This window comes from Amblyomma americanum, chromosome 7, assembly GCF_052857255.1.
Source record: "Amblyomma americanum isolate KBUSLIRL-KWMA chromosome 7, ASM5285725v1, whole genome shotgun sequence".
In the NCBI taxonomy this organism is placed as follows: Eukaryota; Metazoa; Arthropoda; class Arachnida; order Ixodida; family Ixodidae; genus Amblyomma; species Amblyomma americanum.
This window is the reverse complement of record NC_135503.1, coordinates 10,607,442-10,624,661: the sequence shown is the minus strand read 5'-3', so window position 1 is coordinate 10,624,661 and position 17,220 is coordinate 10,607,442. Positions and strand designations below refer to the sequence as shown.

Sequence of the window (17,220 nt, the reverse complement as noted above, 5' to 3'; positions counted from 1 at the left end):
CACAGAAATGATCAGGAATACCAGCTAACATTACGACGACATCGCGAGGAATTTTGCGCGTGCCTGAAAAGCTGTGGCAAGAATTTAAAAAGTTCTACCTAAAGCACCTCTCGAGCGCCGCTACACGATCGATATCCTTTTCTGTTTCCTATCACGATGACAGTCTCCCTGACGGTTAGCATGCATAACACATGCAGCGACGCACTTATTTTCAGTGAAGGAAGCGTGAAACGTTGATCAGACGTTTATTCAATGTGTGGAATTGTAAATGAGAGTTCTTTTAAAATCCATCACCTCTCCTTTTCAGTGATCAGATTGCGATGCAGAGTGAAGCGAAGCGCATACCGATTGATATCTCGAGCTTTATTATGATTGAACAGCCTCTCCTGAATAATCGGTGGTGCCGATCGAACACCTCACGGATATTCTGCCCCATGTCCCGTGCTAGGGGGTGGAAAAGGCCCTGGGAGGGTACGAGCCCGATGAATGCGTATACTGCTGCGATGCATTTTCTGCAGGGCATCCCATCGAATTTCCGCCTTTCACTCTTGCGGTGCTTGTGCCTCCTGTTGACCGGGAATTTCTTCGCGACAAAATTCATAGAAGGGCCCGCTGGTTTATTGACTCACCTGTAGCAGTGAGTATTAGAGACCGTTATGCGCAGCGTTGTGCGTTGTAACGCAAATCATAACCCAGTGGTTGCCATGATAACCGAGGTGGTTACATAAGGGAATAAAATAATAACAGGCGGCAGCTAGCGTGACGCCCCTGCAGCATGATTCGCCACTGGCTTAGTTTCTAGTCATGCTGCTGGGGCATCACGCCGCCGCCTGTTATTGTTTTCTTCATATATATATATATATATATATATATATATATATATATATATATATATATATATATATATATATATATATATATATATATATATATATATATATATATATATATATATATATATATATATATATATATATATATATATATATATATATATATATCCTGGTCTGGCAGGCGTGAAAGTCGGGTTTTCTGAAAAAGCAGCGCTGAACAGACGAGGACAGAGACGAGGCGACAGGCCCGTCCTTGTCGCCTCGTCTGTTCAGCGCTGCTTTTCCAGAAAACCATGTACCAACACGCCCAACTCGCCGCATTAACCAAGTCGGGCCACTTAGTCCCAACATTCGTGTAAACGTTGTGGGTGATCCGCTTGCCGCAGTATGTTCCAGATGGTGTCATAGGATTCAGCGTATCGTGCAGCAGAAACTTACTAGTGAAGTTAGAGCCTAACTCGAGGCAGAGATTCGAACCGGCGACCGATGTACCCCCAAATCAACGCCTTTATGAACCTTCATATGAACATTGCGGCTCAACCGATTGTCGCGGAGTATTCGGGGTGGTGGCATACGTTTTCGCGTTTCGTGCAGCGTAAACTTGCTAGTTAAGTTAGAGTCTGGCTTGCGGCAGGGATTCGAACCGGCGACATAAGTTAGGTGCGTTAACGCCCGATATTCGATGGTTACCTCAGCGTCGGCTCATTTTTTCATTCACTTCGCAGCCCGTTATTCCTCCGCACAGAGGAGACGAGGAATAAAGAACACAAACTCACAGAAAAAATTTCTTCAAAACTCTTTGCGTCAAATACAAAGTCAAAATACGAAATGGATATTTCTTTGACAATATCTATCCATTTCATATTTTGCGTTTGTATTTTGACGCAAAGTAAGAAAGAAAGGAAAAAGAAAGAGAGAAAGAAAAAGAAAGAAAGAAATAAAAATATACCGAGCAATAACGAACATGCAGAGGTAATGTAGAAAAATGCGTAGGACAACAGGCAATATACTTGTGCCGTCAAGTCAAAAACCCTGTCGAACACTTCATGTAAAGAGCGTGCACTCTTTTGACGTTCATTTCTCTGCCATGGATATCACGCGTCACAATAAATGTAAAGCATATGAGAACACCAAATGGTGTAAATTTCAGTAGCGGATATTCTGTAACTGCCGCAGCAAAAGACGAGAGAAATAGAGCTTGACATCATATCTGTGGCTCTCATTTCCATCTGCGCGAAGTATTATGTCGTCGTTTTATCTTATTTTGATCCTTTTTCGTACGACCGATAGAAATTTAAAAAACGAAACACCAATTTCTGCCGCCGCTTTGTGTCTATACTGCATGAGATGGTGTCAAGCAGTACATTCAGGCCGACTTCGTGTCAGACGTAGGACGGTGTCCAAGCGCATCGGGTTTATATAGACGTTCATATTCCTCGAACCAACAGTCGTCCAACGGAGAACACGCCTCCCTTCACTTGTCGCCCGGCTGTCTTCGCCGCACCTGACGCGCAACCCCGCCCGAAACAAGTCTTCCACGTTGTTTTAATCTCTCGAGTGCGCTTCGTTGCATCCGCTTCGAGGTGTTGCCGCCCCAGGGCGTCAAGCGCAGACTCAGGGACAACAAGGAGCTGCAGGGAAGAGGAGAGTGGGGGCCACACCCCGCCACCTACCCCAACACACGCGCACACACACCTGAGAAACTAATTTTCCCGTCTGCCTTACTAAACGATGCCGTGCGCGTCACAACAGGAGCGGCATGTAGCCGTAGGGTGGAACAAAGACGCGAGAGATAGAAAAAAAGAAGCAATGTAAGAGGAGGGCGACTGAAGAGAGCGCTTATTATCCGGAGGCCATCCGTCTCAGTCGTGCGGGAGGAGACAGACGACGTTTCGCGCCTGCCGCCGCAAGCTGTCGTCTGCTCGACTCGGCGCCGAAGCGCGCCGGTCCATGGCGTTCGCAGCTGCCGCCACCCCGCGGCTTCTTCGGGCGTCAGTGGCGGCGATGCGGCGTGCGCAGCCATCCGCGTTTCTCGGCGAACACGCTCGGATGGAGCGCAACCCCTCCTCGAATGCACGCACGCACAGACTGAAGCGGGGCGGCGACGCGTCAAGTGTCAGGCGCAAACGCCACCGAGTGACAAATACGCGACGGTCGGAAGGGGCAGACAGGCCTGCGCACTCTGTGTGGCGGCAGGCTCGCTCTTCACCACGCGGTGTCCGTAACGGAATGAGTTGAGCGAACGCTTGACCCCTCGATTCCGTATGCGCGGCGTCATCCTGATCGGCGAGTGTTTTGGATACTTGGGGATTCCGGGAGTTTCGGGTGGGACGCGAGTTGAGAGCGATGATGAACAAAGGCTGGGAGCAAAGAAGGGCGGAATGGGACAGGTCGGGCAGTCGCTGAGAAAGAAGGCGATGAAGAAGGCCTCGATGCTTTGAAGTTGTTTGTTTGTCTGTCTAAGCGTTTATCCAGAACGAAGGAAGAGCTTTGATCGAATTTCGTGGTCGTCTCGTCTTCGTTTGTAGCGAACTCGAACTCATTTTTACTTTCGAAATAAATATATATAAAAACCGGTGTGAGTGTGTGTGATCGCCTGTCTAGACTACCAGCTTTCGCCACTTAAAATCGAGAGCATACCAATAATGTGTCGTCGGAAAAGCAGTCGCATAGTAAAAAAATATTTTGTGGAAAGGAAACGAAATGCGCAGTAACTGTTTCACTGTCGGTGGACTCCCCAACCGCGTCGTGAGGGAGGGGACGAAGGATAATAGATCGAAAGAAGAAAGAGGCGCCGTAGTGGAGGTTTGCACAAAAAGAGGCTGACAGCGAAAAAGGAAACACTCCAGGGAAGAAAGCAAGAGAGAAAGATATGGCACAAACTAGCACACTAGATTATTTCGTGGACGTATTTATTTGTGCACTCTCAGGGCTTAGGCGTTACAGAGGAAAGGTGAACCATGCATTAGCATAAAAAGTGGTTCACGATGACAAAAATCGACGATAACCAATAGAAGATCCTTACTGCACGTGTTAGGTCAGGTGTTTTTAAAAATCGTCATAAAATTATGTAAAAATTATTTTTTTTTCAGTGCTCGTGACCGCGGAACGTTTAGTCAGCACCACAGCACAGAACACAGCTGAGTGTATGTTACTGCCACATATTGTTCCGCGCGGGAGCTGTCCGAGAAATCGTATTCCACAGATCAAGTTTCATCGTCATGATCAGCCAAAGTACGTCCGCTGCAGAACAAAGACATTATTAAAGCATTTCACGGGGCGCAGTTCACATTATAGCGGTGCCAACCGTAGCAAAGACATCTTCACGATAATCACATATCTAAGCCCTACCGTCCTCCTTGCTCTTATACTCAACACAATTACTAAATCAGCTCTCGCACTACCCTTGGCTCAGTAATGGTGGGCCTTCGCAGGCGCGGCATTGATACTGTTGGAATAGCCAGCTGCAGTAAGCAGTCGTGGGCTGCTGAACGAAGTGCGAGTGTGGCGGGCGCGGACGCTGCAGCCGACGACACGAACTCGCCGAACGGCAGCTGTTAATGTAAAATATCAGCCTGAACGCCCACAATTAAATCGCACAGAACCGGACAGTAAATTAACTTATTTAAATGGTAGTAAGTACTCCATAAAGCCTCTGCAGCTTGCGCCTTTTCATTTCTCCTAAAACTTGCGTCCCTATATCCTCTCCTCGCTCACTGCAAACCCTTTGAGGTGGGCTTTTTGAAATGAAGCGCAAAATAAGAATAGGACAGGAGGAAGAGAGCAATAAACAGGCGTGATATTTATAGTGCGAATTACCCTTCCAAGGTGCGCTACCAAACTGATCTTTCAAAGCCACTGCTGAGTGCTTTCTCCTCACAACACGTTCTCCTCCAAAGTGCCCATCACAGCAACATGGCCCTTTATGTGGAAAAGAACATTTTACAGGAGCAAACTAGAGACCGGGGACTGCACAACCCATGAAAAGTTGACATGAACAAGAGGAAAATGATTGATGATAATGAACGAGGCAGCTATTGCAGAAGGGTGCCTCTTTGGCCTAAGTGGTAGAATAAGGAAATAGTTGGGGGAGAGAGTGCAAAAAAGAGGTCGAAGGGAGGCCGGAAAGATTATTTAGGAGCGCGACTAGGGGACCTTCCGTGCAGAAAGCAATGTCACGACGTGCTGGTGCTCGTCGTGACGTTTCCAGCACGACGTGCTGGAAATAGAATAAATTGACATTTATTAAACATACTCGCCGCGGCGGCTCAGTGTGTTAATGACACTCGGCACCTGAGCTTGAGCTGGCGGACTCGAATCTCGGTCGCGGCGGCCAAATTTAGATTGTGGCGAAATTCAAGAACATTCGTGTGCTGCGCGATATGTCAGTGCACGCTGAAGAACGTGATCGAAATTAACCTGCAACCCATTATTATATACGACGCCTTTTTTCTGTGTCTCCTTTCATTCCATTGCCCCGCCGTGGTGGCTCAGTGGTTACGGCGCTCGGCTACTGACCCGAAAGACGCGGGTTCGATCCCGGTCGCGGCGGTTGAATTTCGATGGAGGCGAAATTCTAGAGGCCCGTATACTGTGCGATGTCAGTGCTTGGTTAAAGAACCCCAGGGGGTCGAAATTTCCGGAGCCCTTCACTACGGCGTCTCTCATAGCCTTAGTCGCTTTGTGACGTTAAACCCCCCAAAACCAAACCTTTCATTCCTTCGCACCCTCTATGACGGCGCGGTTATGATGTTCACTTTAAGTGTGCGACAACGGACCACCCCTTTACCAGTGGCGTTCTGCGCATGCATGCATAGCCTGCTCGCCACCGCTTTTGCAGGTCATGAGTATGTTGCACCGAGTTCTTTCGTGAACGGCATTTTCCTTACCAACGACGCGATGGATTGTGGAACAATAATTATAGCAGTGCTAGCATCTTGTAAGCCCATGCAGGTGCGCACGAATTCTTCGCACGCACCGGCCTCAGTCGAGAACAGGCGGTCTTGTTGGCAAGCATCCTTGAGTCCGGGATTCAGTGCAGCGCTGGCAAGGTACTGCGCGGCCGATGTGTCCACGGATGGATCATGCGCACCTGCTCTGTCTAGAAGAAGCCAGCAAATCACCATACCCTTACGTAAGTAAAAAAAAAAAAAAGCCTGGAAGTCAGCTTCCCTACAATGCAAAAAATTGACAGACGATTGCGATAGTCGGTGAGCGCAACTATTCACACGCCACCACGGGCAGGTGGTGTGCTACGCTGCTAGCCACCCTCCGGGACCTTCCCGTGGCAGCCACCTTCCGGTTGTCCATTCCTGCACTCTTGCCGTGGCGGTTCGCTATGCTGCTCTGGAGTAAACTGCAGATATCCGCCCGCTCACCCAAACACCCATGGGACGTTAGCGTTCTGCGCATGCGCAGTAGCGTCCCGCTATTCCCCCATGCCCCAAAGCGATAGAGGGCGCCACTGCTGATGGTGCGCCCACTTACGCTAATTCGGTGAGCTCGGGCTACCCTCAATATTATAAAATTAGAAAAGGATTACGTAGTTGTGGACTACACTACTGCTGGTTCAAACACTGTAACGCTGGCGTACAGGTAATAGTTTACAAATGGGGTCTACGTGCGAAAGCTACGCTGTTATGACTATTGATTGCTACCAAAAATTGGATCGACCGAGGAAGCAGTGCCTGGCGTGTCGGGCCTCGGCAAGGTCATCCACGATCTACCCGACGAGTGAATCACACATAAGACTGTTTACGAACGCTCATCGTACGCGCTGGCAGCGGCGACGCGCACTTCTACGACTCGCTGGCTTGTCCGGCTCTCGTTCGGATAGTCAGGCGGGCCGCGCCTCGACTTTCCTCCCGGGAACAAGCTGGCCAGCTCTCCCCGGCCGGGGCGAACGGTACTATATATATATATATATACTCAGTTTCATACATCAGTTGCAACGCTGTGAAAGGTACGGAAGTATCCGTACGAAAAAATAAAGGGAGGCGTGTTACTCCGCGCTTGTACTGTGTCCGAGTGGTCTAAGACACGAGAAATCCACAGCGTGTCGTCAGCAGTAGGAGTGCATTTAGTCAAGCTCATGACAAATGTTTAATGTAGCAAGGCTGCAGGCAAAGCATTTACAATTTTTCGCTCACCACAAGGAACGCACTACTTTTTGGTCGCGGATGCAGGCAGCGCTAACAAGAACGCTAGCTTTGACAGCGTTGCACCTGATGTATGTAACTAGTGCCTGCCTGCGCCGCCGGTGGCGTCACCTCTTGAGCACGAGTGCAACCGGTTTGCTCCGCGCGCCGATCCAGGTGGCCGTGCTCTTTCCGTAACAGCGGATATGCGTGGACAGCACGGATAAATGTATAGTAGCATTAAATACGCTCAACGTCAATGTAGGCTCATTATATAACTGCTCTTTTCAGTCAGTCGTATAAACATTTCTGGCTTGTGTTCAGTCAAGATGCTCTGCTGCATCACAGAAAACAAGCAATCAGCCTGCATTATTTTTATCGGGGCTGCACGGGGGAGGTAACCGAACATCTTAAACAGCGCCTTCCTTCAGTGCTGCCTCGGACGCTTTACAGCTATGCGCTCCACACCAGCTGTTGTCTGCAGTGTGCCGCACGCGTCTTAAAGCGAGAGCTCTACCTCACGACCAAAGCTCCAAAAGCCGGGCCATCGCTGAAGCCTCGACTTTGAACTTGAATAAATAAATATGCCGCGACTGGGGTTCGAACCCGCGGCGGCGCGAACGCATCAGCTTCACTGGCCACTGCACGAGAGCACTATGCTACGCCGATCACGCCTCGTGTTAAACTGCAGCACACTTGATGATGACGACGATGTCCTCAGGCTTAACGGCACATCCACGGCAGGCGCAACGTACTTTCGTGCTGTGCATTGCACATCGTCGTATTCATCAACTTCCATCTGTGACGAATCAGACCAGCTTAACCCGAGTGCCGTTAGGCGTGCCGACGGCCCAGAAAAGCTAAACCATGAGCCAATCAGGCTAAGCACATGCTTTCTCACGTCTGTTTGGTTTGAATACGCTAGAACCCACCATTTTTTGTTTTTCGCTTCGTGCGGTGTATAAATATTTAGTGAATGAGCAAAGCGAGTAGGCCATCTGCATGTGTGCGCGCCCCCGCGCAAGTGCCCACACGTGGTATTGTTTGCGCGCGCGTGAGGCTATGTTTCTGTGCCTCGCTAAGTGGCTCCCTGCGCCCGCGCGCAGAGAACTTTCCATGCGTGCAGGCGCCGCACTTTAATCTATGTATATTTTGTGTAATGCGTAGTTTAACCCTACCGCTGTCCTTTTCTATCGCTCCCTTCCTTCTTTCCCCTTCCTCGTCCCTTTTACCTCCTAGCCGCAGCTTAGGTGCTCCAAGCTTCGATAGCAGATGCCGCGGCTACAAGACCTTTTCCTTCCATTTTATTTCGCTTTTCAAACAACCACTATTAATAATTCCTTCGTTGAAACAAAATGCTAACTGACATTTTTTTCAAGGATCGCTCAGCAAAACAGCAGTCGCCCATGGCCACAGCAGCTGCCTTCTAATTTTTGGGCACCTTCACCCAGCACTGGATGGCACAGCAGAGATTTCGTAAAGCACTGCAAAGGCCTACCCCTTTGCACACATGGCTATGGTAAACACACCACCTGCTAATGCTCACTCTGTTTTAATGCGATACCGTTAAGGGTTCCATGAAGGCAAAGACTGTCTGGCAGAAGCGGCGTCTGGGTGAAGCCAGCTGCCAACTATCCCTCTCTCCACTTGTATGGAAGAGGAGGGAAATGCGGGACTAATAACTGCTAAAATAAATAAAATAAGTGATTACAAACAGAAATAGAACAATAGAATCAGAATTGGAATAGATTAGCCAGTGCAAGACAGCTGAATTAGATTTGCAATAGATTTGACAGTGAAATCAAAATGCTGTCGCATTTTCTCTGCATCCATCCAATTGATCGCCCCTAAACTTCTCCGTTGTTGTTCAATTTCTATGTTTAACCACTCATCCCACATCCTTCCCTGCACTGTCTCTTCACCTCTCAATCACTCGTTTCTTCGTGCTCACTCCATTTTTCTAGAAGCCACGATATCACGGACACTGCCAATGGCTGGGAAGGGGTAGCTCAACACAGCCTACCACATGGAAATTAATGCGGGCCTGCAAATTATAGTGCCAAGTGAAAGAACTAAAACCTGAGAACATAGTTTTACTCAAACTGACTCTCTTGAAATAGCACCACTACAAGCAGCATGTAAAGGAATCCTCAGTGACTCATTGCTTTTTTTCTCTCCAGTAAATGTGCACGTCCTACTCAAGGCCTTCTTTGTCACTTTCACAGCTATTCTCTACAGTCTGGTCACTGATGAAAATGTTCTCACATGCACGTAATTTGTGAGACCATTTTGTTGGTCCAAAGGCCCAAACCACAGTTGCATTAACTAGCATGACAAGCCGGCAGTGATGAAGTTTCTACTAGGGCCCTGCTGACATTGCACAGCACGTAAATTTTGAGAAAATCAGCAAAAAGACAAAGGTCGGGAACAGATGACTGCTGTTAATAAGTACTGCAAACATACAATGCATGATTTCAGCTGCCAGCCAGCCTTTGCATCCACAAAGACAATATTGCCGCACTACTAACTCCTCTAGTGGCGCCATACTGCGGCTAAACTACATTTCCTGGCAGTTGGCAAGCCTTGAGCCATCTCGGGGCTAGATGCTTTGTCGTCTTCATCTCTCGTGCTGCCTGCTGCCTTGCGCATCCCAACAACATCTTGCGCGTATAAGTAACACAAGTAAACCAGCCCTGCTTACGTAAACCGTTTCTCGGTGACAATATAATGAAAAGCTTACGAACACTGAAAGTGACACAGTTTAATTTGACTGGTTTCACAGTATTACACACAAATGTACAAGCACTCGGTGCGGGTGAGAGAAATGAATGGATGAAGCACGCATTCCAGAATGACACTAGCACACTACTTCTTGCGCATCTCCTTGCAGCAGATGACGTAGCGCTGTGCAACTGCAAGTGGAGGTGAATACCCCTCAGGGTAAGATGAGTCCTCAAAGAGAACGAGGTAGTCGTCCTGGGGGCCAGTGGGAGGCTCATGCACAAGAGCCCGGTAAAAGCAGGTGGTCTGCGGGTACAGTGCCATCACCAGTGTTCCTTTTGCAAAGAGCGCGGATGGGTCTGTCAGGGGATTTGCCCGCAGCAGAGGCAGGGGCACAACTCGGCGCCGGCTGAGTGTGTGTCGCTCCTTCTGCTCCTCGTCGATGTCGTCCACCTCATACTTGGCGCTGCTGTGGCTGTAATGAAGCACCTCTGCCAGGATCCAGTTCTCATCATCGTCAGGGCCTCGTGCTAGGGCTGCCACCATGTCTCCAACCTAAAGGGGCAAGGGGGAACAAACAAAATTGGAGGGGTCACCTAAGCTCTGCCTTAGGGTTCGACGCGATAGCTAATGCGTTAATGTCCATATGTATGCAGAATTGGTCACTCTCTACTTAACATTCACAGATCCTTAGGAGTCCTCATACCCTTCCTGGTGCAGTGGTGCAGAGGTTAAGCGATGCACCACTGCCCTGATGGTACGTACTGCTACCGGTGGGACTTATTAACTTCCACCTGCCACGGTGCGCAGTTTGCTCAAATCTGGTGGGCAGGTTATGATTATGGCACAAGGTCACGTGACCTAGGTGGCCACCTACCTCCCAAGTTGCTTCTCTGGGGATTTTTAGCGGATTTTTTGCTGATAGTCAACAATGCCGACGCCGGCTTTTCTGCGACATGATCACCTTCACGCTAATGTGTTAAAATGAAGTTTTATTCAGAGTTCATGCAGACTTAATTATTCCTGAGAAAGAGGGGTGAAAGCCGGTGTTGTACAGTAAAATATCGTTATTTCGACCTCCGTTAATTCCAGATAACCAGATAAGTCCAGATAACAGAAACTGCCGTCATGGTCCTGGCCAGTGCCCATGTAAGTCGATGGCCTCATACGCTGGCTAATTTAGATACCACGGGTCTTGCAGTGGTTAGTTCAAGTGAGCTCCCAAAGGGTGACCGTACACAGGTATGAGTGGAGTGTCCAAATAGCCGTACTCAAATCTGAATTCCATGCTGCAGAGTTACTTGAGCACCTCTGACATGCGTGCAACAGCAGACATGGTGACGAACAGATGCCCTGTCTCTGAAAACAGTTAGACCACTTAGTTTCGTTTGCTACACAAACCTTAGCACCAGCCCGCAGCAACGACGGCCCAACCATCCGGCATCAGCCAGCCAACCCAGCACAGCTTCAAATGCTGATTAGTGCCTTGCCCGTCTTTTCTCTCCAACTTCAGCGCCATAGTTCTTTCAGTGTTCCAGTGCGCCCAAATTGCATGGTTGTCAAGTGCCGTTAAGCAGTTGCCCGGTGAAACCGCCTCACATGCGATGTGGCCGCTTGTTAGGTATGCATCCATCCTGGAGCTGCACTACTCTCAAAATTGGGCAACTATTGCCCAATCTTTCACTCAATAAATTTATCGTGATGCAAGCGGTTCTTGTCAGTTTTTCTGCGGTCATTCGATAGTTCGAACTTTAGGATGATTAAAGCTTCTTTCCGGGTGCCTTGAAGTTCGAATTAACGAGCTTTTATCGTAGTGTGTCATGCTAAGTTTACACAGCAGTTCAAATAAGACTTGTAGCAGCTCAAAAATGAAAAAGAGGACAACGTAAGCTAGCATCACATTCCATTTTTAGCAGTTCGGAACATCACTGCTCCCCTAAACTCTCCCATTTACACTGACACGAAGCCAGGCCCTTCCAAACTACTCACCAGCTTCACAAAGCTTCTCACCAGACAAAGTTGTTATTAAAGCAGCTGACTCTCATGTGACAAAGAAATTAAGGTTCTGCAGCTCACCTTGGCTGCGTAGTTTGGCTCAGCTGGAATGGCTCCGCACAGTGGTGGTGGCTTCTCATCTTCTTTCCCAATGAAGAGGGGCAGCGTCAGCGCATTCTGCTGCAGCATCTTCATCAAGGCCCCTCGACGAAGAGCCTCCTTGGGACGCTCTGAAAAAGATGTGCTCCGTCTGCCTACGCTGCCTGGAACACGTGAGGCACAACAGACAAGGTTATACCACAGCGCTACCAACAAAAGGGCATGCAACCACCATGGAGGAAAATCGACCAGGCTCTGTTTTCTCTTTTGCATGCACGCTCTTTGCTGGCCAAGAGTGCATGCTTTTGGAAAAACGTGTCCGGTGGCCATGACAGCAACAGAGATGCACGCAGTGGCTGCATGGTACAAAAGTGGAAGTCGTCACAGAGCCTGATGCAGAGCTCAGAACTCTAAAAAGAGACAAAATGCACTGGCAATTATTACCAGGGAAAGAATATGCCACAGTGGCTCCTTGCTGAGATGTTGCAATCATGCAAAAGTAGGCATTGGTAAGCTGTTCAGTGAGCAGGACAGGAGAGCTCTCATATTGCTTGCCATCATCTACTCCACCTGTGTGCTTTCATTTCCGGGGATCTCCAAGTCGTATAACACAAACAAGTGTTACTGAAGTGGCTGTGGCATTATAAAAAAAAATAGACAAGCTTATGTATAACACTGACCTCCAACAAGATACTCATTGCCCAACACAAGATTAGTTAACAAGAATGCCACAAGAAAAAAAAATGAAACAAATGTGAAGTATCAACAATGCTCAGCAACGTCCCTGTCAGCTGTCATTCCTCAAATAAGCATACTTTATGCACATGAGAGAAACACGCTGTCGTACCCATGTGTACACCACTTGCCTCATTATTTTGCTTCCACTACTCAGCCTCCCACTCAATGCCATGTCAGTGAAAATTCTACCTTTGCTTTCCTCTTCCACCCTCACGGATAGATTATGTACTGCCATATCACAGGCAGGTTGCAGCTGAATGCTATGCCTCCATAATGGAAACTTCAAGCTCTCCATGCCTGTTTATTATTCTAAAGGCACATAGTTATTGCATTTGGTAACAAACCATACAGCAGGCAGACTGCAGATGACAAGAGATAATGGCACCTGGATATCACTGGGAGACAGCGGACTTTCCCAGCCAATGAAGAATATGATGGAAGTAGGCATCGAGTCATATGCCATTTTATTTACATTGCTGTACTGTACCGTAGACCCTGCTCTTATGCAATACTAACATGTTGAAACATTACCACTGTCAAGTTTGGGATCAGCTGTAGCTAGAGATACCAGACAGCCACTGATCCTAAAACATAATCCCCATTACTGAAGATTCTGTGCGGCCCATTTATACGGCACTATTATTGAAGTAGGAGCCTGAATACTGCATGAATAATGGTACAGCTGTCACACGCGAGCCAGCCAACAGTACAAAACATCCTATAAAATCTGTCTGTAGGCCAACATCCCAGTCATTAACCATAGTTACCTCCTCCAGTTACGTACCTAGAAAGTCACTGTGGCTGGCGCATAATGAAACTTTGGCAGTGATGCCAGCTACAGTTTGTCAAGAATGAAGTAAGAAATTTAAACATCTCAAAGATATAGTTATCGAATGAATGCAGCACACGCTTGTAGCATGCAAGAAGTCACACCTGAATTCTTGGCAGCGATGCGCCGCTCATTGCGAATAGTCCGTATCTCAAAAATGATATCCAAGGCCTTTCGGAGTAGTTCTTCCTCGCTTTCAGCGTCCTGCAGAGCAGTCTTGTACTGGCCCCGTAGCTTGGATTTGTAGTACGGTGACAGCTTCTGCTCCTGCTGGATGCGCTCGTGAGTCTTAGTGATGTTGGTCAAATTATGCTCACTGCGGTTCCGCTCCTCCTGTGGTGAAAGTAATGCACTGTGCTTTTCAAAGGTGGTCCAATACGACAAGAAGAAGAGATGTGCTAAGAAGATAACTGCAATTACGAAAAATGGTTTATATCCCAAGCAGCCTGTGAGCCAATCAGCAGCACTGTCATTGCGGCCTTTGATTCCACGTCAACCACCTGGTGTTCTTTATTGCATACTGAGATGTGAACAAATATTTGCTTTTGCATTTAACACCTACTTAAATACCACTATGTGAGAACTGAATTTAGCTCTCAGCAGTTCAGGCATTATTTCCCTACACAGGGTGTAAATTTCAGTTAACGGCTTTGACCATGTACACTGGTGATGTGCTAGTATATTCGCAGCTCTTTTTTCTTTTTTTTTTGCATCACCATCATACCCCTCATTCTACTGCCTCCCTACTTTCCAGCGCAGAGCAGCAGGCCAAGGAACTATAGCTAAGGTCACCTCTCTGCTGTTTGCTGTAAATAAACCTCACTTCCCTTTGAAACAGCCTTTGTGTTCAATGGTATGCTGGTTCAGCCACAGGAACAGTGCACTGCATCATGCATAATTGACAAAGAGCAAGTGCAAACAGATTATGGCATGCATGACATCTCATGCAGGTTACAGGAAACACAGGAGCATGCTCCAGATGAAAAACTAAGGTCTCATATTCAGGGTAAATTGCTGGCTGCAGCTGGAAAGCGGAGACAAAACCGGACAACCATTGCTAACTACAGTCACCATTGTTCCACAATGCGGAAAAGCTTTAGCACTAGGAACATGAAAATGAAAACATGAAAATGTAACAGACTGCATATAAAACCTTGTTTATGAATGAACAGCTTTTCGTCAGAAATAGCCCTTCTGGTGTTCCCTCCTTTTTTGCTGTTTTGTGTGCCATGTGTTAAGAAGCTACATGGCTGACTGATCTGGCTAACTGTCTCGCCAGTATTATAGACTGCTGGAATAGCTCTGAATACAGGTTGGTCACAGCACACGGCTATCTAATGGTAGAATATCAGTCTTCTAAGTATGAGGCACTGGGTCCAAACCTTTTGCTGACACTAGAATCCTGCCCGCATTCCTACTGATTACTCGTATCTCCAGAAAGGCGGTCAGCTCCTCCATGAGCAAGACGCTCAGAGAGGCTGTCATCCAACCCCTGAACAGTATCCAGTCTGCAAAAATGCCCTATTTACCACGTCCCTGTACGTATAAGACTACAGCACTAGGTGGAAAATGGACTGCCAGAATAAAGCTGTGGTGCCTACATTAGCAACGATAGCTTCAGTGAACTGTTTCAGTGAACCAGCGCAGCGCTGTGTCTCTTCCAGTCTTCTCCTGCTGGTCTTGTGCCATTGCAATGGTTCACCAAGAATTATCGCTGACCAACTGCCCCACCAGTTCATGTTGCCCAACAAAAGCCATTTTCCTTGTAAAGCAGCTTCCATTCATGAGTGTTTAACATCAAAAACTGGAGGGGACACTTAAGCTCCAACTCAAGTGTATGACGCAATAACGTAATGGATTAATTCCCATATATGTAGAAGGTCACTCTCTACTTTATATTCATAGATCCTTGGTAGTCCTCATACCCTTGCTGGCGCAGTGGTGAAGTGGTTAAGCGATGCGCCACTACCCTGCGATGGGCCTTGTGGGGCTCGGGTTGCTCTTTCCGAGCAACCAATCATTAATTTAACTGGTACCTGCCACGGTGGGTAGTTTGCTTACTACCCAGTGGGCAGGTTGTGATGATGACACAAGTTCACGCGACCTAGGTGGCACACCTGCCAGAGTCATGCTCGTGATTTTTCGCTCAACACTGACAATGCCGATGCCGGATTTTCTGGGTAACGAGGCCTTTAATGCTGCCACATTAAAATCTCAAAAAGCTTTATGGGAGACAGTCAACTATGTGGCACCAAATAGAGGTTATTTTAAACTGTTTCAGTCTGTTTCTGTGGACAAAAAAAAATTGCAAGGTGGGATATTTTTTTACCTGGCATTGCTGTATGACGTGGGTCAGCTCCCTGAGCTTCTCCTGTATGGCAATACTGTCAGTTTCCTTCTGCATGGCAGCTCCTAGGACTGCTCAAGGTGCCTCAGAGACACAAAGAGGCCCGTGTAGACTGCGCAAACCCACGACAAGAGCCCCAGGCAGAAAACGAGCTGGAACACACAGAGAATGAGAGAAATATTTGCCAATTATTTTTTCACCTCAGAAACAAGAATAAGCATTAGACCAGACAATACAAGGGTGTGCTAAGCAGCAAAGCTCAGACTTAAGGGGTAGAGTAAATATGCGGTGTTTGGCAAGATTAATGGTTTGGCCTGCCACGAAGCTGATTAATACAGCGATCGCAGGAAGCAGGCGTCAGTGCTGCGAGAAACAGGCCTTTTGAATCGGTCAACATTGCATGTGCACAAGCAGTAGAGTACCAAGGTACTGGTAGCCCCAAAATTAAAGGGAACATCACGTCAATCTGATTTATTTCACACTCCCATGTTCTGCTTCTTGAACTGTGCAACAAATTTTTGTAGTTGGATACTTCTCTTGCTGTTGAATGTGTTGCCTTCCGCTATACTTACGATAATAGTTTTATATTTTTGTTTGCACTCTTTTTACCTTTGAGCTTGTGTTTCTACCCTACCATCAACAGGCGTTGCGGGTGTTTGTAATAAACAAACAAACAAAGCAGCCAGTTTCCATAAAAGAATAAACTTATTTGTACACTGAAGTTGGAAAGGTATCGCGACTATTTACGCCCAGAGGAAAACTTCAGAAAACAGGTAGAAGTGGGCTTGGCGCTCGAAAGTACGCAGCAATTGTTTGTTGAATACCTGCACTAGGGTATTATAGCCAAAATGGCGAGAATTGGGCCTAGTAGGCTGTTCATGATGGTTCAACGCGCTTAACGCGCTCTGTGTTGTTGCGTCTTCTCGTTCTGTAAAAAGTTAAGCGCGTTGAACCGTCATTATAGCCACCTTAACTCAAGTAGGACTTCTTTATGGGCTAGTTGATACGCATATCAGATTTACAAAATAACGTGGCGCAGCAGACGAAGACAAAGGAGGCGCACAAAACGACTTTACAAGGGCAGGTTCAGTGCGGAAGCTTCGGGAAAGTAAAGGGCCCATGTCTGTATGGATATTATCGGGACTGCTCTGTACAAGCTTTCTCTGCAAACATTATTTCCTAGCCATTCTTGAATATCTCAAAGCACCAAAAAGAAACAACACCGCTAGTGCAGTAGAATGAAGCGGAGCTTACTGCGTCAAGTGTGCGTCGCACAGCTCTGCAGCTAGTTGTCATGAAGAGTTTCCGTGGATATAAGATTAACCTTAGAATGCTTCTAACAATCGCCGCGATGGTGAAACTAAAGTGATGTTTAGTCAAACTAATTAAGTTACTTTTGAGAGGCAAGCGCACACCAATACACACCCCAACGTTGCATACGAAAAGAGCGCAACTGGCACAACGCGAGAACAACCGTTTTACAACTCACAATAGGCCTGTTAGCACCATTGCCATCGCAAG

The 17,220-nt window shown here is 47.5% G+C and overlaps 1 protein-coding gene across 3 annotated transcripts; it reads right to left on the bottom strand.

Moving 5' to 3' along the window:
* Positions 1 to 9,716: 9,716 nt before the first annotated feature.
* On the bottom strand, positions 9,717 to 17,203 carry Sgf29 (SAGA-associated factor 29). Of its 3 annotated transcripts, none has more exons than XM_077631114.1 (5): positions 16,954 to 17,203; positions 15,682 to 15,851; positions 13,457 to 13,685; positions 11,768 to 11,916; positions 9,717 to 10,246 (listed from the first exon to the last, which is right to left on the bottom strand). In XM_077631114.1, the coding sequence occupies exons 2-5, from the start codon at positions 15,754 to 15,756 to the stop codon at positions 9,836 to 9,838; spliced, it is 864 nt and encodes a 287-aa protein (XP_077487240.1). In that variant the 5' UTR covers positions 15,757 to 15,851; positions 16,954 to 17,203; the 3' UTR covers positions 9,717 to 9,835. The 3 variants fall into 3 exon arrangements, with proteins under 3 accessions (XP_077487240.1, XP_077487238.1, XP_077487239.1); XM_077631112.1 differs by having other exon boundaries at positions 11,768 to 12,141; positions 16,954 to 17,191; XM_077631113.1 differs by having other exon boundaries at positions 11,768 to 11,949; positions 16,954 to 17,191.
* Between the last annotated feature and the right edge of the window lie 17 nt (positions 17,204 to 17,220).

What these genes read in the sequence shown, in the direction of transcription:
- Sgf29 (XM_077631112.1), bottom strand. Translation starts at nt 15,756, where the DNA reads ATGCAGAAGGAAACTGACAGTATTGCCATACAGGAGAAGCTCAGGGAG. An exon ending in CATCGCTGCCAAGAATTCAG is followed by an intron (nt 12,142 to 13,456) that starts GTGTGACTTCTT and finishes TGTACCATGCAG; the next exon opens with CCACTGCGTGCATCTCTGTT. An exon ending in AGCCAAACTACGCAGCCAAG is followed by an intron (nt 10,247 to 11,767) that starts GTGAGCTGCAGA and finishes TTGCCCCTTTAG; the next exon opens with GTTGGAGACATGGTGGCAGC.